Source organism: Cantharellus anzutake, assembly GCF_015039405.1.
Source record: "Cantharellus anzutake strain C23 chromosome Unknown EI90scaffold_121, whole genome shotgun sequence".
NCBI classification, from domain to species: Eukaryota; Fungi; Basidiomycota; class Agaricomycetes; order Cantharellales; family Hydnaceae; genus Cantharellus; species Cantharellus anzutake.
This window is the reverse complement of record NW_024067071.1, coordinates 155,029-177,383: the sequence shown is the minus strand read 5'-3', so window position 1 is coordinate 177,383 and position 22,355 is coordinate 155,029. Positions and strand designations below refer to the sequence as shown.

Sequence of the window (22,355 nt, the reverse complement as noted above, 5' to 3'; positions counted from 1 at the left end):
ATCCAATTGTTTCCGCTATATGTACACGCATACCCCTCTAGTAAATAGTTCCCCCAGTTATAATATAAACAGTCTTCAGCCCTCCAAAACCTCTTCCAGGACGTCTATTGTGTCCCACTCGTCTATTGCTCCTAACTGAGTAACAGGCACTCCCAGAGATGCCTTGGTATAACACCCAAAGAATCGCGTGATGAATGATTGACCCTCGCTAATGCCTCCTCCATTAAGTAGTGAGGAGGGGGCCTTCAGCCCCCTTCTGCTGGCGGCCTCGGTTCCTCCGTCACCAGCTCCCCCTAACAAATGGGGACAATGAGAACGTACTGGGCACAGCACTCTGTTCCGAGTCATTGAAGCCAAGTCCCTTCAACACCCCATCACCCTCGGAGCTCCACTCCACCTCCGGTCTGTCTCCAACCCACCGTCAGACGACCCGGAACACCGAGCTCCACCCAACAGCGTTGCCTGGATAGCGATTGACCTATCCCCTCAAGGAAAGATGTTTGTGACAACCATAGCATGTGCAGAAGGAGGTCTTCCACTCATTGCCTGCTGCAATGTGAACCAGGTGGTAAGCATGCTGGAGGTTGAGTCTGGTATAGACAGTGGCATGGCTAGGTGCATCAAGGAGGTCTGAGATGCGGGGAAGTGGGTAGTGATCTTTCTTGGTGATCTTATTCAGCCCTCAGAAGTCAACACAAAGATGGAGGGATCCATCCTTTTTGCGGACGAAGAGGACCGGTGTCAGGGACGTGTCCAGGGTAGAGGGGGTCTGGATGTATCGCCCAGCAGAGGGGCCCTTGTGGGGTGTAAACCAGGCATGCGTACTGGCAGGTCCGGAAAGGGACAGCAGTCCCTGGCCACTCAGACTGAAGTGGAGAATGTGTTATTATTATTAAAAGGGAAAACTATGCTACTTACCTGAAGTGGAGAATGTGAGAAGAAGGTTACTTCTTCGGTTCCCACTTCAGGTACATTTATGTACATGCGGCTTGAGTCACATGATGGGTGCCACATCATCCTCAGAGACAGCCGCAGCCATCTGGGTGTCCCTGTGGGGGATCCCAAGAGCGTCTGCTGCATGCATGCATGCTGGGCACAGCGGGAAGCCATCCAGGGTGTCTGGGCCAGATGGGTCAATAGTACATTGGTACAAAGAAAAGTGGTCCATATAGATAGAAGGAATAAACAGGAAGAGAATGATGAGAAGAATGAAATAAAGAAGAGAGAAGAAAGAGAGAGAAGAAAGAGGGAAAGAGGGAGGAAGGAGGAAGGAGAGGGATGGACAGCAGGGCAGCAGGTGAGGTGTGGCTGGGTGGGTCCGGGTGGACCTGGGTCAGGTGGGTGTGCCCTGACAACCGGTGCCATGTGAGCGGAAGTAGTGGGACGAATGAACCCAGAGGCTAGGTGTTCATCTAAGAATGCCTGGAGAGCCTCGAGTTCCAAAGTAGAGAGGGAATACATAGTTCCCAAGGGTGGTGAAGTGCCTTCCTCAAGGTCGATCTTCAGGTCGTGCTCACGGTGCGGTGCTAGCGTCGAGGCTTTGCTCTTGCTGAACACATCTGCAAACTCATGGTACTCCTTCAGAATGGCTGAAAGGTCAACGGAATCGGTGTGGGAGGAGGCAGCCTTTAGGCAGCTTTCTGTCAGGGCACAGCCCCTGACCCCACACACCCTCAGGTACCCTTCCCCCATTTTCTCCTATTTTTCCCTTCACTGTTCCACAATCCTGCATGCATGCAGATCCGTGGGAATGTTCTGGGCGAGTTACTCGCCCAGAATCTTCCCACAGGGGGGTGCCAATTATGGAAAGTCGGCAAAGAGCTGAAAACTGTATAGTTCCCGACTCCCATTTGTAGCGGCTTCACAGGAGGTTGAGAAGGTTACCCTTCTTCTCAACTCATTTCCTGTGAAGGCTGGGGCTAGCCCCCTCAGTGAGTTCGAAGATCTTGGACTGGGACTAGATACCCCAGCAACTAGGAGGATCCCCCTGGGCCCGTTGCAGAACGAGGGCCGGGCCCTGACACTTTCCTGGGAAGGGATGGTCAGGCTGAAGGATACTGATCCTTCAAGTCGACAAGCCTTCACGAATGCGGAATGGCTGACAAACTCAATAGATGGTAACAGAGGAGTGGGAGCCTGGGGCTGAGGTGCCAGCAGAACATCAGATGGTTGGATGTCGGACGATGGCAGTGGTGCCGGAGATGATGGGGGAGAGCTCGGAGTAACTGTCTTGGTTGGTTTGGAAGTTCAGAACGTAATACTGCTTGAGACCCAGTCAATCAACGGATTGTAGTGGGTAAGCCAGTTGTGTCCTAGGACTAGAAAACAAGATCCACCCAGCGATGTGACAAAGAAAGTTGTGGGGGTGATGTTTCTGGAAGCGAAGTGGAGGGGAATATTAATGGCATGGGTTATGATTGAGTTGGTGCTACCATTGAAAAGGCATAGTTGTAGAGGTTTTATCTGATATGTTTTCAGGGCCAGCTTCTTCACAAAGGTATTGTTGATGAAGCAGTCCAAAGACCCAGAGTCTATGAGTGCAGGGACATTCTCATAGGTGTGGAAGAGTTTATTTTTTGTCCTATCATCAGACAGGGAAGTAGAAACAGGAGAAGAGAGGTGGAACAATCTACAGAAGTAGTCGGAGGTGGAAGAGGAGAAAGTGAAACATCAGCAACACTATCTACAACAGGTAGTGTCATATCCTGGAATCCCAACCCTGCACTCTCCCACCTCACTACACCTTCCTAACTACCTCATCATCCCCTACACCATAACTCCCCACTTCCCAACATTACCTTCCTTCCCAACTGTCTCAGCTCCAGCCTGGTTTGCAGCACACTCTACCTTGGCCACTCCCATCCCGGAAGCTCAGTCCCGAGTCAGAACATTCAGAGACTCCGGATTTGCTCTGACCTCCCGATGGATCTCTGACATCCCATGACATACCTCTAAACCATTCCCCCTCCCATTTCATTTATTGGAGTCACCCAACATCCTTTGGATATGTAACTCCGGCTTCGGAGCTACCCACATCCTCCAGTGATCCCGCTCACATCATCATAAATTAGTCACCTCCCATTTGTAGTACGACTGTTGTCTTCTTCCCATTCAGTCAGCTGACCTCCTCTCACCCATTTCTCATTCCCATTTATCCTCCGGCCTTCTACTCCACCCTCCTCGACCCAACACCTCAGTTCCCCATTAAGGATATTGTTTGGGACCTTTCGGTACCTCCTGGTATCATTTGGCACCTTTCGGTGTTTTCCATTATCACTCAGACTTTGACTAAAGTCCTTCTCCTTCCTCCATATATAAATACTTGTAGATTAGAACCCATTGTACCTCAGTTCTAATCTCGACTAAAAGTTACCCCAAGTCCCTCTATGAGTGAATCCTGACCTCCTCCTACAAGATACCTCAGACACATGAAATAAAAGGACTAACTGAGACATAATGGAGGCACAGCACTCCCTCTGAGTCGCTGAGGCCACATCCTTCCTAGAGCCTCTTGTACCACCCAGCAGACTCGGGCTTCCTGGAGAAGCTTCAGTCCACTACCAGAGTTCTTGGAACCCCTCTAGTTGAGCCCTGCCTGCATTCGGACTCATGCCCTCTTTCAGGGTTTTTGACAGGTAGAACATCAACCGAAGGGTCAACATTAAAAGGAGAAAATAGACCATCAGAAAGAGAAAAAGAAATGGGGACGTGGAGGGAGGACAAGTCAGAAATGGAAGACGCGTTTAGGCATACTTCTTTGAGTGCACGGAGGGAAGAATTGCAACCCCTGGTCCGTGCAGAGTCCACAGGGGTGCAGACTAATTTTTTGCCTCTGCAGAAATGGATCCTTGCTCCTCAGTCTGGGCCGTGTGGGCCTTAGATGTGCAAGAAGAAGACTTAGGGCAGTCCTTGACCATATGGCCAGACTGTCTGCAGAACATGCAAAGTTTCTCATCGAGATGATGCTTACGCTCTTGTGGCATGAGCTTGCCATTGTCTCCGAGTTTTGATGAAAGATCCAGCTTAGCAGAGCTGGCCTTGGACTTCTTATTGTCCTTCAGAGGCTTGCTACTGGAAGCGGAGTTGAACAAGGAGGAGGGGACAGGGTCAGAGTGGGAAGTGGTAGTGGTCTTGTCGAAGACATTGGAGGTGGAGGGTTTTGCGTGACAAGTTACTTTGGATTTACACTCCCAATAGCATGCATCAAAAGTCTGTGATAAGGTGCGAAGTTCCGAAAGGATAGAAGGTTTCCCTACCCTGGCAATGTCATCTTTGATACGTTCCGGCAATCCATCATAGAAGAAACGGCGGAGCACAGCTTCTCCGTAACTGTGAAGTTGAGAAGCATGTCGATTGAACTCGATGATGTACTTGTTGATATGGTGCCTGTCCTTCATATCCAGGGTCATAAGTTGGACTTCGGCATCACCCACAGGATCCTGAGGACCGAAGTTGGTCTGAAGTTCATTGACAAACTCCTGGTAGTTATTCATCCAATGAGGACGAAGCAAAGAATTTTGGTCGAACAGCAGGTCTGGCTTGAACCAATCAAGAGCCATCCCCTTAAGGTAGGACTGTGTGAAGATGGCCTTGGCACAGTCGCTAGCAAAAGCAAGGGGGTGGTCCTGGAAGTTCAGTTTGCACTGGACCAGGAATACTCGGAGTTCATGGGGATCTTTTCCATTGAACTGTTTGGGCTCACGGACCTTGGTCCGGAGAGCGGAGGATGGTGGAGGAGGTGGGCATCTGGTGTGACGAGCCAAACTGGCGATGGCCTGGGCTAGCTGTGTGATAGCTACATGAGGGATGGGCTCGGCATCATCAGTGGCTGGTGTCATATCCGTACAATCCCGACCTCCGCTCCGGGCTCCTGGAACTCCGAACCTAACTTCCAGAGTCCTACTTCCCTTCTGCCACCTCCTCCTTGCCGACCTCTAAGAGGTTATCCCACCTCTGGCTCCAACACCACCTTCGGTCCGACTCCGGAACATTCCGGGTCCGACCTCAACCTCGACACCTCCCAGATGAGCACGCAACACCTATGCCCCTGACTCTGGACCTCCGCTCCGGAATCCTGTTTGCGTCTCCATCTCCGGAACCTCCGGTCTTAGCTCCAACCTCAGACTTTGACCCCACCTCCGCTTATACCCATTGTATTGGTTAGCTCATTCCATTTAATTACGTTTGCCAATATTCCGGAGTTTAACCTCGGAGTTCGGACTTTCCGGACTTACTCCGGACCTTGCAACTATTGCATTGTCCATTTCAATTCCGCTATTCTCCCTCATTCCTATTTGGGCTGCTGCTTCCTTCTATTCAGTCAGCTAGCCATTCCTGACTCCCATCCTCCTTCCTTCCTCCTTGGGCCTTGGCCCTTCATTCCTCCTTTGGGAAACACCATTGAGTCAAACACTTGACCCTCGGTGTTGTCCCTCTTTCCATCTCCCTTTGTCTCCTTTTGTCCTACCCTTGTTCCTTTTGATTCTGGACCCCTCCTTATATACAATGTACCTAGTAACTTGTAAACTCAGTCCGAAATCGACCTGAATTCCCCCCAAGAGACTTTCCCTCTGCTAGATCCGAAATTAGGGACCCCTAGGACAACCAGCAATGGCACAGCGCTCCGCCTGAGTCGCTGAGGCCGAGGTCCTTCCATGCTAAGTCTCCGATTCCACTCCGGAGTCGTCCGAATCTGCTCAGTTCTAACAGCTGGGACAGTAGGGATAGTCAGCAGGAGGAGGGTCGATGAAGTCGGGGACCTCGGAGCCGAGTCCAAAGAAGTGGACTGGATCTATGGGCTGTTCAGTGGTGTCTCCAAAGTCGGAATCTGCAACTGGTGATCAATTTCTAATGGGGTGCATGATCAGAGTTGACAGGAGAGGGGTTTCTAAATTAGAGAAGCTGCGAAACTCAACTGGATTTCTTGCCAGAGGACTAGGACCAGGCTGCGAGGGTTCGGGAGAAGGTGAGGCTGAGTCAGGAACCAATGTGCATAGTTGCGAACGAGTGCAAGGGGCTTTGGGTGCCATACAAGATGTGTACTGTCAGGGAGTGATAAAATACTGTTAGAGACTGGATGCAAGACAAAGGATACATCTCCATGGCAGAGGGCTTCAGCCTCAGCAACTCAGATCAGGAGCGCTGTGCCAAGTTACACATCTGTGCCCTAATTTACTTACTGGCAGCGAGAACTGAAAAGGGGGATTAACTCTAGTCAATTTTATCACTAGGGTGTAACCTATCTACAAGTTATGTATATATAGTCACAGCGAGGGTGGGCCCATGAATGACGGGACCAAGTGGAGCGGGGCTAATGGAGTTAACGTTAGCTGACTGAATATTACTGACGAGTTGGGTTATGGGGTTAGCGGAGTGGTGGGCTTTAACCCAGAAACAGAAAGGAGGGATAAGCCTGAAGGTAGACTTGCAGGGCAAGCTAGTGAATTGCCCAGTGGGGGCGGGAGTGCGCTAGCGGACGTCGGAGCTGTCCAGCATTTCTGGTTGATTTTAGACTGAGGATCTAATTGTCATGGCCCCGCAAAGTCCCCACCTTTACCACTTCTATCACCTGCACCCCACCACCATTCTTGCACCCATTATTCATGCCATTGTCCATCATGCAGCGGTGCCAATAGTGGTTCCTGTCTATGGCCCCATAGCGGCACCCCCTCCTTTCCTGCCACCACTTTAGTTCCTCAGCCGTTTGGCTGCACCCGATTCACTCATGAGGCCTTTGGGGTTCCGTACTTAGGGAGGCGTAGGTAATATATTGAATTGAGGGGGTGGTGACCATCAAGGGAGTTGGAGGTGATTGCAGAATATGGGGGCTCTGAGGTTAGTGACGAAGGAGCGGAGGTAGTCTGGAAGGATCAGAGGGAGTGGAGGATGATGGCTGTAGATGGATATGACAAATAAATCAAATGTCAATATAGGAATAAACCAAATGTCAATGTAGGAGTGGATCAGCGGCAACAATATTGACCGCTAGTAAGTTAAGTGAATTAATAAGAATAAAACGGTGTACTCAGCCACCCCTAGAGACTTCCTTTCCACTATATCTGAAATTAAGGACCAACAGGACAAACAGCCATGGCACAGCACTCCCCTTGAGTCACTGAGGCCAAGGTCCCTCCTTGCTAAGTCTCCAGTTCCACTCTGGAATCATCTGCACTCGCCCTGTTCTAACACTAGCAGTCTTAGAAACAACTACTTCCGGGAAGAAATGGGGCTTTGACTACAAGGAAAGTAAGTGCAGTGAACAAGACACTGGCATCACAATGCACAAACCCAGGGACCCATCACAGAGGCAAAGGTTTCAGGTGTTGGATGTTGGATGTTGGTGCTTGAACGTTGTAACGGGTCTATCCAACTAGACTCGCAACAGGAAGGAGGGGGGATAGAAATCTCACTGAGGTCAGGTAAGAGGTGGTATATTGGTCCTCTAGAGTGTGGTGCTAATACTCTCTAGCTAGCTGTACAGCGGGTCACGGAAGAGTCCGATAGACAAAATAGGAAAGAATATCACATGACAATAAGAAAATGGAAACATTGGCCTCTAGACATCGGAAATGGAATCAGAAAAATTAGGAAAAATAGGAAATGTGTGTAAAGAGTGTGAGGGGATATAGGCTCCATGTGATGGATGTGAGGTGCTTGCTGAGGGTGGTAGAATCGCGGGATTTGGCTTGTTTAGGGTACACCGGCAAATCCCTGTTACAACGTGGGTGGCACTTTTATGGGGGAAGATTAAGACAATGGCCATGAAATGTGCAGAGCATGCTCACAGGTTGAATTTCCTTTTATATATGAGCATAAACTGATGTCACCTTTTTGCTTTGATTCCTTTGTCACTTGAGATGCCTACAATCCCTAAATGAGTGGCGTATCAATGAGTCAGAGTGTAGATTACCTTAAATGAAGTAGACCCTTGCTTCTCTTTCACAGTCCCTGTGACCCTACTGGTTACACCATCAAGGGCAGTTAGAGAATCAGGGTGCTTGCTACCCTCAGGAAATGAATTAGCCTCTGCTTTACGATGTGCCCAAGATTGCTTCATTGACAGGGACCAGTTTTTCAACATTGTGATAGACTCTTTTGGCGGTATCACAGGCCCTTCTGCATTAAGGGGATCCACTTTAGGCTTTACAATACCCTTAGAGCCATGAGTGACCACCAATGGCCCCATTGGCTTATTGTTACTTGAATTTGACTGGGCCAATGTGTCCTGAGTGTGAGGTTGGAGGAAAGATGTTGAAAACTGAATTTTTAACTTTAAACTGCACAGTTTTCCACAGTATTTAATGGTCACTCACAAGTTGCCAGCGAATCCCCTATTTTCCATAAGAAATTATGGCTCACTACCACCACTCTTCAATGCAGTTAATTCCAAAAAATGCCCATATTGCTCCTTTCCTTTTCCCAAATGGGGTGGTGGCATTGCCAACCATATCTGGAGAACTCATCATGTCACAAGAAAAAAATTCAGAAGATCAAGTTACTTACAAAACAAACAAGTCATCGGGACTCACAACATGAGGGACTCCCTCTGGCAACACAAGGTACATCAGATCCACAAAATATGGACATTGAGTATGGATTTCAACACACCGAATGGCTCTCCAGGAGCCAGATTGGACAGTGCTAATAGCCAGGTTGACATGGGTGTCATATCCATCTACGACCATCATCCTCCACTACCTCTGGTCCCTCCAGATTACCTCCGCTCCTTTGTCACTAACCTCAGAGCCTCCATATTCCGCAATCACCTCCAACTCCCTCAATGGTCACCACCCCCTCAATCCAATATATTACCTACACCTCCCTAAGACAGATTCCCAAAGGCCTCCAGACAGCTCCGACATCTGCTAGTGCACTCCCACCTCTGCTGGGCAATTCACTTGCTTGCCCTGCAAGCCTACCTTTGGGCTGATCCCTCCTTTCCGTTTCTGGGTTATAGCCTGCCACTCCACTAACCCCATAACCTGACTCATTGGTAATATTCAGTCAGCTAACATTTAACTCCATTAGCTCCACTCTGCTCAGTCCTGCCATTCATGGGCCTGCCCTATATATACATAACTTGTAGATAGGTTACACCCCAGTGATAAAATTGACTAGAGTTTCCCCCTTCTAAGTTCTCATTGCGAGTTAGTAAATTAGGGCATGGACGTGTAACTAGGCACAGCGCTCCTGGTCTAAGTCGCTGAGGCCAAAGCCCTCCACCACGGGGACTTCTCCTTCGTCCCACATCCCGTCCCCGACAATGGGCAGCACACTCGATGCCAGTGGGCAGAGGTTCTGGGTCATACATGATGAAGGAAATGCTGAATTCATCTTCCCCAGACATCGGGAGACTTTGTGGGAATGCTTTCAAAATCAGGAGAAGGCTGGCCAGCCATATGCACCTTGGATGTTGAAGGAGGGAAAAGCTGGTAGTACCCTGACACTGCTATATCATGGCCTACAGACATTACCTAGTGCCTGACACACAGTCCCCCAGTCCCTCAAAGCTCGTTGAACCTGTTGGAGGAAGGGATCAAGTGATCTCCCAAACCATCAGGGAAGGGGTACCCCCCCCTGGCATAACGGGCGAGTAGTGTATGGATGCACGCTAGAAGTCCTGGGTTCGATACCAGGCTTGTCCATTTTATGTCATTTGTCCAGTCACGCTGGTTTACATCATAAGAATTTGGAGCTCCGGATAAGTCCAGTAGTCGCACCGGATACAAATTTCCTCAGAACCTCCCCTATCATTGTTGTATTTTTTGATAATTTTTCAGACCAGGTTACGGCCCACCTGGGCCGCTTTCACAGTATTTTCACCATAACTCCCCCAGTTCTTCTCCGATCCGGACGCACTTGGTATTGTTGGAAAGCTACCATCAAGACAAGTAGAACGAGTCAAATATCGGGAGATTTGGTGCAGCCGTTGTGGAGATCGTCGGAGTTTATCGATTGTGTGGCCGTTCCTATATATTTTTATGTTTTCTGTTGTTTCTTTGTTCTATGTTGTTCTGTCCATTTCTATCCATCCCTAACACCGTCGGATTGCTCGGACATTAGCTCAGTATAACTTGGGTTTATATACAAGATGTATCTAGTATGATACAGAGATTCTCCCCTCTGCTCTGCTAAGTACTAGGTCCGTGTGCCTGGGGTGGTGTCTGAGTGCTTGTAGTCTTGGGGACAGTGCTTTTCAGGCAGTACTGCTAGCTTGTCTTCCAGGGAGGTCCACCTAGTGTTGAGATTTTTAGGCTGAGTTAGTTGGGACCGGGGTCACAGTGAGTCTGAAACCCTAGGTGCCCTTTCCACCCCCTTCTTCTTTCCCTTTGTTGAGGGAGCAGCTGGAGAGAGGTGAGCCCTTTACTGTGGTCTTGCCTTCCTTTCCCACTTGCAACATCAAAGAAAGAGTGGGAGCTTTTCCATTGGTTGAGCACACACCAGTTGTTGCGCAGTGATATCAATGATTTCCTAACATTAGAGTGGGTATGTCAAGTTCATCCTTCAGTATTAAGTGAAATGAGACTCAACTCCAGTTAGGTCAAAGATCATGCTACTCTGCCAAGTTTTCCACCCACCAAAGTAATGTACAATATGGTGAAGGATACAGTTGGCCCACCAGCATGGAAATCCGAGATCGTCATGTTACCAGATGCCCCAAATGAGCTACAAACATTTTATTATCATGACCTCATCAAGTGTGCTCACTATATATTCCAATGGTCCAATCTGGATGGAAAGATTGTCAAGGCAGACCCGCCTGACCCGGCTCCACCCACCCTCACCCAGTACCCTGCCCACCTCCACTCCTCACTCTTCAGCACTGTTTCTCACTTCATGTTTTTCCTTTTGTCTTTCTGTTCTTTTGCTCTCTTGCCCTTTCTTCTATCTTTATCCACACAGACGACATTTCCCCTTATCTATGTATTATCAACCCACCCGCGATGCATGCATGACGCACCCAGCCCCGGACGACCCGGACGGCCTCACGGTGCAACCCAGCATGCGCACATGCAGCGCTCACCCTCGGGATCCCCCGTGGGGACACCCGGATGACTGTGGCTGTATGCGGGGTGACGTGGCAAACCTCATGTGACCCAAGCCGCATGTACATAAAAGTACCTGGGGTGGGAACCGAAGAAGTAACCTTCTTCTCACAATTCCCACTTCAGTCTGAGTGGCCAGGGATTGTCGTCCTGGATCGGGCCCATCACTACGCATGCCCGCTCTACACCTCGTGATGGCCTCAGCACCGGGTGTTACACCCGGGCCCCCTCGACCCCGGACGCATCCCTGACAAAGATGGAGTATGTTCCAATGGAAGTTTTTGACTACAATGAGCTTCTAATGTGCATCCAGTCTCATAAAGACCATGAGATCTGTTAAACATTTGAACTTGTCAGCTGATTGCTGACTATTCTGATATGTCATTGTTTTATTCTTCAAATATTATTTCTCCTACACCAGTCTGTACAACATCCCACCAAGACCTCAACTCATGGGTCAATGCTACCAGCCACACCCTTCATACTGCTGAGTCCACTTTGAGAGAAATGTTGGAAAACAGCGCGCTAGCATGGCCATGCGAGTTTTCGTACAGCCACATTCCCACGGCCGAGTGAGGAACTCGCCTGGCCAGCCACATCTATTTATTCATTCTTTTGTATTCATTTCGGACTATCCTGCTCCCAAACTACATGGGAATTACCGCTCTTTGAATCACTTTTTCCCTCAGTTCTCTTTTGCATTATTTGCTTGAGACTGAGTTGCCCCGCTTTGCTAGCAATCTCATATTACTTTAAGAAACACACAACATACATGAACTTTTCCCTGATGCTTTGGCATATGAGTTTGAGAGGGAGGTTAAGAAGTGGGAAAGCGGGCTATCAGGTGCAGTCAAGGAATTTTGTTGGGAAGGCCTTCCTGTTGGTCCTGAGGTATTCCTGACACAAGCTCTCCTGCATGGCTGTTACAAATTTGTCTGGGATCATGTCACTGAATGGCTCATACACATAATTGGGGAGGAAGAATTGGATTGCCACTTCAAAGCTCAACCACAATTAGGCTTCCACAACTTCATAGATGGAATCATGAAAATTTCTCAAGCAACCAGGTGGGAGCATCGCACATTCCTCCGATATATCATTTGTATCATTGCTGGATATGAGAAGACTGACAGAAAGGTTCTTGTGGCCATCCGATCACTTGTTGATTACATCTTCATGGCACACTACCCATATGTCTTGGAAGCCAATCTAGAGACAATGGCTGCACACTTGGGAAGTTTCCATGCCCATAAGGGGATTTTCGTTCAGAGTGGCATGAGGGGAGCAAAAGAACACCTTAGAATCCCAAAGTTGCACGCTCTTGTCCATTATATTGAAAACTCATACCAACTTGGTGTTCCTGACAACTTCTCTACTGAAACTCCCAAATCACTGCATATCCAGATGTGCAAAAACCCATATAAAGCATCTAATCGATGCAACTTTGATCAACAAATTATCTTGACATCCACCATCTCAGTCTGCACCAGCTTTATGAACAGCACCAGGTTGGGGTAAGAGCAAATCTCCTGTATGGGAAGGTTGTCTTGAGTACTGATCAATTTAAAGATCCATGCTACCAACCCTCATTCTGCATCATCGGCAACAGACACAAGCCAAGCTGAGGTGTCCCACCTCACAACACAACTATATTCAGCACACATTAAAATCTCACATAAACCACATATGTATGCAATGCATACTTCCGAGCTTGCGCAAAGGTTTTCTGTTCCACATCTAGGTTCAGCTATTTGTCGGATGCTGGAACTAGGTGACAATGGTACTTCAGCATGCATATGGGAATATAACATTGAACAATTGCCATCATCATTCCAATACCTTGATGTTTGGACCTATTTTCGTCTTGCCGTTGCCCCCAGACTCGAACCCAGCCATCTCCGCTTCGTGGACGCGCACTGCACAATGTTAGAAAATAATTAAGTACCCCTTTGTATTACAATTCAGAAATCACGTTATCCGGACAAATCCGCAATCAATACAGACCACCCCAATACAGTTATTAATACAAATAATAAGTCACATGTAACGGGGTTAAAGAGTTCATGTCCAATCATCTACTCCGAAAACCAGCATGCGACACTTCGCTACGACGACTGGTTCACTATGGCAGTGGCGGTGCCCACCAGCAAACCCTGAAACAACTCTTGGGTCTCAAAAAGGAATCTCCTAGAAGCACCAAACCCGCCCCCCGCTCCTTCACTGTCTTTAACACCATGGACTCACCCACAGATCGTGCAACAGATGTAATTAATTGCATGTTAACTAATGGGTTCACTCTCATGTCTTTTCTGTCAACAATCTTGACTTCCTCGGGCTTTGGTGACATATTACGCGAAATTCAGGTCCAGATTCTCAATCCTGAGCCTGAGCTTGGCAGCACAGCGATTGTGAGAAACTGGATCCTTACAAGTGCTCAAGCAATTTACATGGAAGAAATACAAGTACTGATGGAAAAAGAGAGTGGGCTTCACATGAATGCTGCCCACCTGCATCCGGCACAGCTTGAAGATGGAAGAATTAGCACGCTGAAGTCACTATTCGAATCCAAGGCACCAGCAGTTTGGGCCCTGATTAATCACTTACTTACTGTGGAAAGCAAGACACGGGCAAGGTGCTGGGCGAAGCCGGCACCTCTGAGTGCAGAGATGGGCAGCAGGAGAGATGAGGGTGATGATGGGGATCATATTAGCGCAGGAAGGCAGTTGAAGGGGAATTACAATTACTCAGAGAGACATTATGCTCTGCACTCTCTTTTTCCATCAGTACTTGTATTTCTTCCGCATAAATTGCTTGAGCACTTGTAAGGATCCAGTTTCTCACAATCGCTGTGCTGCCAAGCTCAGGCTCAGGATTGAGAATCTGGACCTGAATTTTGCGTAGTATGTCACCAAAGCCCGAGGAAGTCAAGATTGTTGACAGAAAAGACATGAGAGTGAACCCATTAGTTAACATGCAATTAATTACATCTGTTGCACGATCTGTGGGTGAGTCCATGGTGTTAAAGACAGTGAAGGAGCAGGGGGCGGGTTTGGCGCTTCTAGGAGATTCCTTTTTGAGACCCAAGAGTTGTTTCGGGGTTTGCCGGTGGGCACCGCCACTGCCATAGTGAACCAGTCGTCGTAGCGAAGTGTCGCGCGCTGGTTTTCGGAGTAGATGATCGGACATGAACTCTTTAACCCCGTTACATGTGACTTATTATTTGTATTAATAACTGTATTGGGGTGGTCTGTATTGATTGCGGATTTGTCCGGATAACGTGATTTCTGAATTGTAATACAAAGGGGTACTTAATTATTTTCTAACATTGTGCAGTGCGCGTCCACGAAGCGGAGACGGCTGGGTTCGAGTCTGCGTTGCCCCAATCAACAATCATTCACCTGAGGAGTACACCTCCATATATTGCAAATTCCCGCTTCACTCCCATCATTGTTGAAGTCAATCCCACGCTCTCAGGGATCCATCGTAAGCAGTTCACAGACCTCATGAGTTCAGGCTTACAAAATATGTCAGGTTATCACCCAGCTGAGGTACGCCTCATTATCCGACCATGTAAGTGTTTGCAACATCCTGACGCAACTGCAATAAAGTATGCTGTTGTCTTGTGGTATTCGAAAATCCCTCCACAGCTCAACCATGAGACTCAGATGTACGAAGTTTGTCAAGAGGTCAACATGCACAAAGAACGCAAAGCAGGAGTCATAGAATTATCGGCCATTAAGGGGCTCTATCCACTCGCTCCTGCAATCGAAAAGGATTGCCCTCTAGCACTTAGCAAGGAAACTTGCTTCGACAGAATTTCACGGTATCAGATCAATTGTTTCTCATCCCACTCCCATTACTATAGACTTTGGGGGAATGCCTGAAGTTTCCTTCTAGACATAGACAGAACAAAATCCAGGGATTCATGGCCGGGTTATTGCAGGATTGCTTGACAACGAGGAAAGGGATCCCAGTCCCACTGTCGTCCAGGTGTTGACTTTGGGGATTCATTATTCCCTTCTTGTGGTACGAACCAATCTCTAAACCGTTCCACATGAGACCAATGGCATTTGAAAGCGCCTGGACAGGCACATCTAACGCCATCTGTCTCGTTTGAAACAGTGAGGATTTGGAGATACAAGATCCAGGTTGTACGAAATGTCGATAGGTGAGATGATGAGGTGAAGGCGAACAAGCAAGTTGTTGCGAGCAACAACGTGATCGGCCTTGGGTTTGGTTCCAGGGCCTATCTACTTATTAAATATACATTAGCGAATTAAGCTGTTTTCGGCCAGGGATACCCTTTGCTTGGCTTGCATGGCAGGATGTGTGGCAGGCCAAGGCCACGCTGGCTTGCTGAAAAACTTCCCCGCTTCCTATGTATGTGGCGGGCTCCCCACCCTTTCTGCCCGTTCTATTGGCACGAATTTACCGGGAACTGTCGGACCAGGGACTTTGGAATCAGCAGCCCTCTCTTCTCCCTGCACTGACAACTAGAATTACGTTGACTGCATCTTGGACACCACCAAGCATATTCCTGATAGGGACATTAGCGATCTTGGCATGCTTGACGGCAACGGGACCCTGGAGAATCCAGACACGTCGATGATCTTGATCTAAGATGTCTTCCGCTGCCCAAAGAGAGTCCTGAGAGCGGCAGAGTTCATACCCCGGTACACTCAAAAGAAAAGTGGGAGTACGCACCTTCTTGAACCAGACTTCGAATCCAGCATCGAGATCAGGAATGAAAGGTACTGGCTTCTGACCAGGCCGTTGGGCAATCGACAAGTATCCTTTAACTGCTCTTGAGATTCGGAATATATCTCAAAGAACGTCTTCAAGAAAACCTCAGGCTCACCAAGCGATGAATAACTTTGCAGAATCGATCTTTCGGCGTGCCATTGACTCCCGTGAATCGCTCCTCGACACGACGGAGCCAGTCTCCAAGGGGATTTCGCAGCGTAAGGTCGATCCACCTCTTCTGGTGCTCGATGTACATCAGACAAATGTCTCCTCATAGTCAGATCCCCAAGATCCCTCACGACCTCCCCATCTTTCTTCTGCGCAAACCAAGGCTTGTTGGAATCGCGATTAAGCTTCTCGATGACAGAATCCTCATTCCGCTCCAGCCACGCCGCACGCTTCTCCTTTGGCAACTTGAACACAGTATTATCAAACTCTTTCCAAAGCCGAACGGCACAAGTCGCAATTTTGTGAATCGGCTCCCCGAGCTCGGACTGCACAGTAAGGATGCCACCGGTCTCCTTCTGGTACGTCCCTTCCCGCCTTAACAATAAGCTCCTTAACAGAATCGGATGTGTGCGCCTCTTTGGCTATCATAACCCACGAAGCGAAGAGAATACCACCGAAAGACATTGGCTGGACGCCACACCCTTCCACGGACCAATCACCAGTGATATACGGCCATGTACTCTCAGCGTCTCCGAAACCGGGAACCAGCCATAAGCGAAATGTTGTGTTGCTGACGAATGGCACCATATGATAGGCTGATGGAAGTCCTCACAGGAGTGGTGCCCACCCGCACGACCGCCAGTCCACTGCAAAATGACAAGGAAATGAGGACTTGAAGCAGCGACGCGAAGTGCATCGATGATTTCAGCAGCTTTCTCAGTGCTAGGAATACCCGCAGCAGCGCAGAGACCTCCAATGGGCAAGCCCTCGCGCTTCAGCTCTTGCCTTGGAATCCAAACTGGCGGGGGTTGATGTATAAAGAATTCAAAGTGATACCAACTCCATACATTGGACCTCGGCAACCTTAGCGTGAACAGCAGCAGCATTGTAATGACCTCCCCCAGCAAGTTCGACGTGGTAGCCTGCGCTAAGGATGGCAGAAACGAAGCCTGCCTTGGTAAGGGGTATAACGCTTAGAAACCAAAAATGACTTGGGCCACAGTGATCCATGACATAGCCCCCACTGTACACACAACACATAGATCCTAAATGAACACATGACGAACAATAAACGCTGTTGAACTGAAACTAACCCTTTGGAATCTTTGTTGATAGAACGAAATTCAGTTCATGTCATCAACTGACCGCTTAGGAGGGTGTAGTAATACGACTTGAAGCAAGGGAGATACGAAGAATAAGGGGCGGGAGGAATGTGGATTTGGCACCCAAGGTTATCTAGGTTGAGACAGTCGTAAGTAAGAGGTTGTGAGCGTAGTAACTTGCATAGTGCGATCGGCGACCCGTGAGAATCTGTGACCCGACTTTGCTGATGTTGTCTACATTTGCTTAGCACGACGGTGGGGGTTTCTTTCACTATCCTTAGTCTAGTTTAATGACGTTGCGGTCGCCCCAGGTTGATTCTTAAATGCAAACATCCCAAAATCTTGCGCTGCCAGAGTTACCCTACTAATGCATTCAAGTACCCGCTTGCCGTGGCGGCCGCGCAAGTTGACTGGACCTGCAGCGAATGGACAGGACACCAGCCTTGGTCCCTGCATCACACACTCTGTTCTTTTCACATAAGGGGAGGGTGAGAAATAACCCCAGTGGCCACGAGTGCCGGATCGTTGCCACCCTTACTGAAAAAAGGAGCTGTGGGATGTCGATCCCGCAAATGTGACATCGGACAAGTGTCTACTTGTGGATTTGTCATACACTTTTTTTTTCTGCTGAAGGGTTTGACCCTCAGGCTGGTCGTCAGCGTCGGAGACGAGTCTCCAGATCATCAATTTAATCCATCGCTATAATGCGCCCCGTTGAAAGGGTGTTTCTTGTCCATAGTTCATCCCCTCCCCCGCTCTACTAAGCTTCGCGATAGAGAGATGGTCTTCTCTACTATTTTACATGTTCTTGCATACATCGGTCTCAGCTCTACTGCCCCTTCACCATTCGAGGTTGATCAGGGTTTAGTTGCGAACAACTTGGGGCTGCTGTCTGATCCCGCGAGTGAACCCCTCCTCCCATATGAGTATTGGGGACGCCTGAACTTCGATTACGAGTTCAAAAAACTCCATCCCGTCAACATTTCTGGGACGCAAAGGGTCAGCGTCAGGTTTCTCGGGTATGTCTTTTTTGAGGGATAGTGAAACTACTAGAGTTGCTGAATTTCTTCTTGCCTCTACACAGAGGGAATTGGACGGATACGAAGGGACACGTAATTGCCAAGGTTCTTCCTAACATCGGTGGAGAGCAAGGGTACTGGGACAAGAAAAACAATTTCCATCTAGGTTAGTCGCTTGCTCCGATTTGTGCAGCAATTCCGGAACCCCCCCAACTGAAATGAACACAAAAAAATCGTGACTGACCGTGCCATCCCATTGATAAATAGATGTTCGACAAACCATACAATTCGTGAGCGATGGAAAGTACGGTTACGTCCAATTGAAAGGCTTCAGAATTAAAACCAAAGGTCCCGGCACCATGTCAGTCTCACTCACGCACATCATCTCTTCACACCATTCCTTTGGGAAGGGGGCGTCGTAGCTGACTTGGCCTTCTTTTGCTCGATTACAGATCCGTTGAGACAGACTCAGCCGATCACCAAAAATGGAACAACCAAATCTTGTATGCCCTTGGCGGCTTCGTCAGTACTGGCGTGTCAGCTCCTATCTGGGCGGTGGTAAGTCGAAATCGGATTTCAATCTCGGATCCCCCACCCCAGGTTAACTGCTTTTTGTTTTTTGTTTTTCCTCATGCATTCCAAATCCTTTTTTTCCATATAATAGGGTCCGCCTGGGGTCCCTGAGTAAGGAAGAGTGAACGCCCGTTTATGATGATGGAGGGCGTTCTTATGCCCCGCGACAAGGCAGCGTTCTTTTGCCCGTGTGCTTGCACTTTGTGCCTCTTGTAAAAAATATCCATTTTAGGCTTGTTTTCTTTTCAACGTCCGTTTGGGACCCTTTGTCCATTGGTTTGAATGCATGATGATTGGTCCCTTGGAAAGAACGTCCACTGAGCGAGAAGCCCTGGCATTATTGATTTTGGCGTGTACTACACATGATGTCAACCGGGATGGAAGCACAAGTACCTACTACTCTTTGAAACCGTGTGGTCAATTCGAGTCATTCATCTGTGAAGCTATCTATTCACACAGGAGTTAGTAGTTGTGCAATGACCGTTGACCTGACTATGCTTCTCATATACACACATCTGGCGCAAAATCGAGCTAGATATCCTCAATCGTGAAGCCATCACCACAATCACAGGTTTCCATGCGCACAATTCAAACCAGTGATCGATCTACTCATCCTTCATAGACTGCGCCCATTGCATAGGGTAAAATCAAGTAAATCATGCATGTTGTGCCACCGGCTTGCAACATGTAATGAAAACAAATTTGATCGAAGAGACACTAAGGTCAAGAAATGCAAGTATACTGCATGGATGAATATTTACAAAAGCAAGCCCCGATTTTTCATTTTTATTTATTTATTTTGGAACACACATGCACAGGTTTACACAAAGGGGCGCAACAAAAAAAAAACGGTCGCTCGCTTCTCAACCACTTGATCGTTACATAATCTTGGGAGGTGCAGATGGTCCCTATTTACAAAATAGGATGTTGTCCATGAGCAAAAAAGGAGTTGCGCGCGCGGGGTGAAGAGGAGCGGGACGGATTGATTGATTGACGAATCCGGGAGTTCAAAACTCACCAATGCCCAAATAGATCCTGTTAGGATGTTACCGGAGAATGAACCGAGGGCGTAAAAGATCTGGTTGTTAAATTTGAGATTAGCGGCCGAGTCTGTCTCGACGGATCTGTATAAACCAGGCATGCACGTGTAGAGTCCGGGTCAGCTACGATGGAAACCCCCTGTAGGAAAGAGATGACTCGACTGACACGGTGGTGCTGGCATAGGCACCCCTCTTGTAGCCTGTCAACTGCACGTAACCGAACCTTCCATCGCTCACGAATTGGATGGTTTGTCGGATATCTTATGTTGTATGTATGCAAAATGTAAAATGCAAATATTTCAACGATACGGAAGGACGGGAAGGGGGGAAAGAAAGCATTGACTAACCTACGTGGAATATTCCCTCCTTATCAGTGTATCCTTGATCACCTCCAATAGCAGGAAGAACTTTGGCGATCACCCGTCCCTTCGTATCCGTCCACTTCCCTCTATCGCGCAACCAAGATGCGAGTTAGTCACGAAATAAAATAAAAGAAAAAGAAAAAGAAACATACCCGAGAAGCCCTATGTTGACTCTTTGCCCCTCAGTAGCATTGAGAGGATTAATCTTGCTAAAGTCGTAGATGAAGTTGACGCCACCCCAATATTCAGCCGGGAGAGCTGGCGCCGCGCCATCTTTATTATGAGCTAGCAAGCCGTTCCCCAGGAGGGCAAGACCATGGTTAGCATCGAATGGTGATGCAGGGGCGGCGGCGATGACGCCGATATAAGCAAGAAGTTGCAAAATCGCAGTGAAGACCATCATCTCTATCTCGAAGCTTTATGTGTAAAAAGAAGAGGGTTGGGAAGGAAAACTAAAGATTCGAACTGTGGGGGTTGAAGTATGTTTGCCAATGAATTGATTGCTCTCGCAGATTCTTCTCCGGAGCTGACCCTTCAAAGGACGGCTCCGCAGTTCCGCACCACGGGGTTCAATGTGCCACCCTCACCGCCCAAGCGCAACCGCGATCGATTGGATAGGTGGTAGCTTCAAGGTGGTTCTCCATGCTTCTGACGAAACACGGGTTTCGTTTCGTTGTGTTCTTTCGTGTCAGAAGCAGAAGAGTGCTCGGATTCCTTTGACTGACTGATAGCAACTCCGTAATAGACGAATAGACGAATAAATTCTGTCAACTCTGCTTGATTCTACATAAATGATCGAGATTGTCATGTGACTATCCAAAAAGGCACAAAATGAATGGTGGCCCAAGGGGAACAATCTCGATATACGTAATACAAAGAGCGCCTTTTTGCAATTGAGTGTCCAAAACTGCATGTGCAATTCCCAAAAATGGGTGTTGAAGGGTTCAGCGGGTGATATGATCTTCGCTGCCGGATGCCTGCTCCGGTTGCAGACGTCAAAAAAAAATGAGATCTATGAGCCCCAGGTCCCGACCAGCTGCAACGCGCTGGAAATTGATGAAATGTATCTACATACATCACGGTATAACAAGAACAACGGAGTGATACATACATATATGCAGGATTGTGTAATCTTGTCAGCGGCGTTAGGGCCCCTCAGGTTGTCTGAATCGGGCAAACACCATTATTGTCGTTTTTTATTTAGAAAATGAATTGAAATCAAAGACACCTCTCGGAGATTTTCTTCCGATTCACTGAATTTGCTTCAACCTCCATGAGAAACGTGAACTCGATTTGGTACCCCATTGCAAATCGCTCACACGAGATGCATTTGCCAAAAGTGTACTTACATATCCTTCGCATAGGAATACTCATCCTTCGCATGGATTCACGACGCATAGAATGAGTCGGCCAGGGAGTGCTGCCCGCTGTTCGACAAGCGCAGGGAAGCGAATGATTCAGAATCACTCACTATACAGTATGCATCTATCTCGCGCAGACCCTGCAGATACAAATAGAGCCCCTCGCTATTTTCAAGCCCCCCTCTCTCCCGTCCTCTCACCATAATGGCTTGGACTGAAGCGCTTATCTGGGTGGCTATCTTGTCTTACGGGTGGTACAGGTTGTCGTGGAACCTCCTTCGACGTTACTTTATCAGTAACAACACGGCGCTCGATGACATTGAGCTGTTAGGCAAAGCTCCACCTGCCCAGAAGATTCCAGGAACCGTCGTTATCGCTGGAGGCAGGTGAGTAAGGGCCCCCCCAATAACCAGTCTTCTCTACACACGCACAAACCCAATGTCCTGAGCACAACACCATCTTGCATTATTATTATTATTATTAGTTTCTCCGGATACGTTTCCGCAAGGATTTTAGCCGATTACTTTCAGACAATCGTTCTGATCGACCCTGAAAGCGGTGTAGTGGCTAATGGAAGAGTTCCACAACGTCCCCTCTACCATCTTCTCTTAGCCATCTCTCTCAAAATTCTTCGTAAACTTTACCCAAGTTTCGATAACGAAGCGCCAAAGGATGATGTTTACATTTTTCCTGGAGTGAGACATTGGTGGATCGGTAGGAATTACTTCGGGGACTTTAAATCAAAAAGGCCTGAACAGATTGGTGGCTCGCGAATCTCGTAAGTTTGTTCATTATGCTCATCGTATTTTTTTTCCCTCCCAAAACTGAGACGATTGTCGTCGGGGTCACGTTCTCTTTCCAGCCTTGAACGTCTCTGTCGACGCTTGTCCATTGCATACTGCGGTAAACGTCTTCAAGTCATTCAAGGAACCGTCACCGGC

The 22,355-nt window shown here is 48.2% G+C and overlaps 2 protein-coding genes across 2 annotated transcripts; one reads left to right on the top strand and one right to left on the bottom strand.

The window, feature by feature from the left end:
• Nucleotides 1-7,860: 7,860 nt before the first annotated feature.
• EI90DRAFT_3021655 (uncharacterized protein) lies at nucleotides 7,861-8,659 on the bottom strand (the record flags this gene model as incomplete). Its single annotated transcript, XM_039057685.1, has 4 exons — nucleotides 7,861-7,869; nucleotides 7,910-8,276; nucleotides 8,359-8,449; nucleotides 8,608-8,659. 4 exons carry the CDS (start codon nucleotides 8,657-8,659, stop codon nucleotides 7,861-7,863), a joined length of 519 nt encoding a protein of 172 aa, XP_038909088.1.
• Nucleotides 8,660-13,108: 4,449 nt separating this feature from the next.
• On the top strand, nucleotides 13,109-13,870 carry EI90DRAFT_3134593 (uncharacterized protein; the record flags this gene model as incomplete). The annotated part of the gene is made up of 1 exon (XM_039064677.1): nucleotides 13,109-13,870. One exon carries the CDS (start codon nucleotides 13,109-13,111, stop codon nucleotides 13,868-13,870), a length of 762 nt encoding a protein of 253 aa, XP_038909087.1.
• Nucleotides 13,871-22,355: the final 8,485 nt, after the last annotated feature.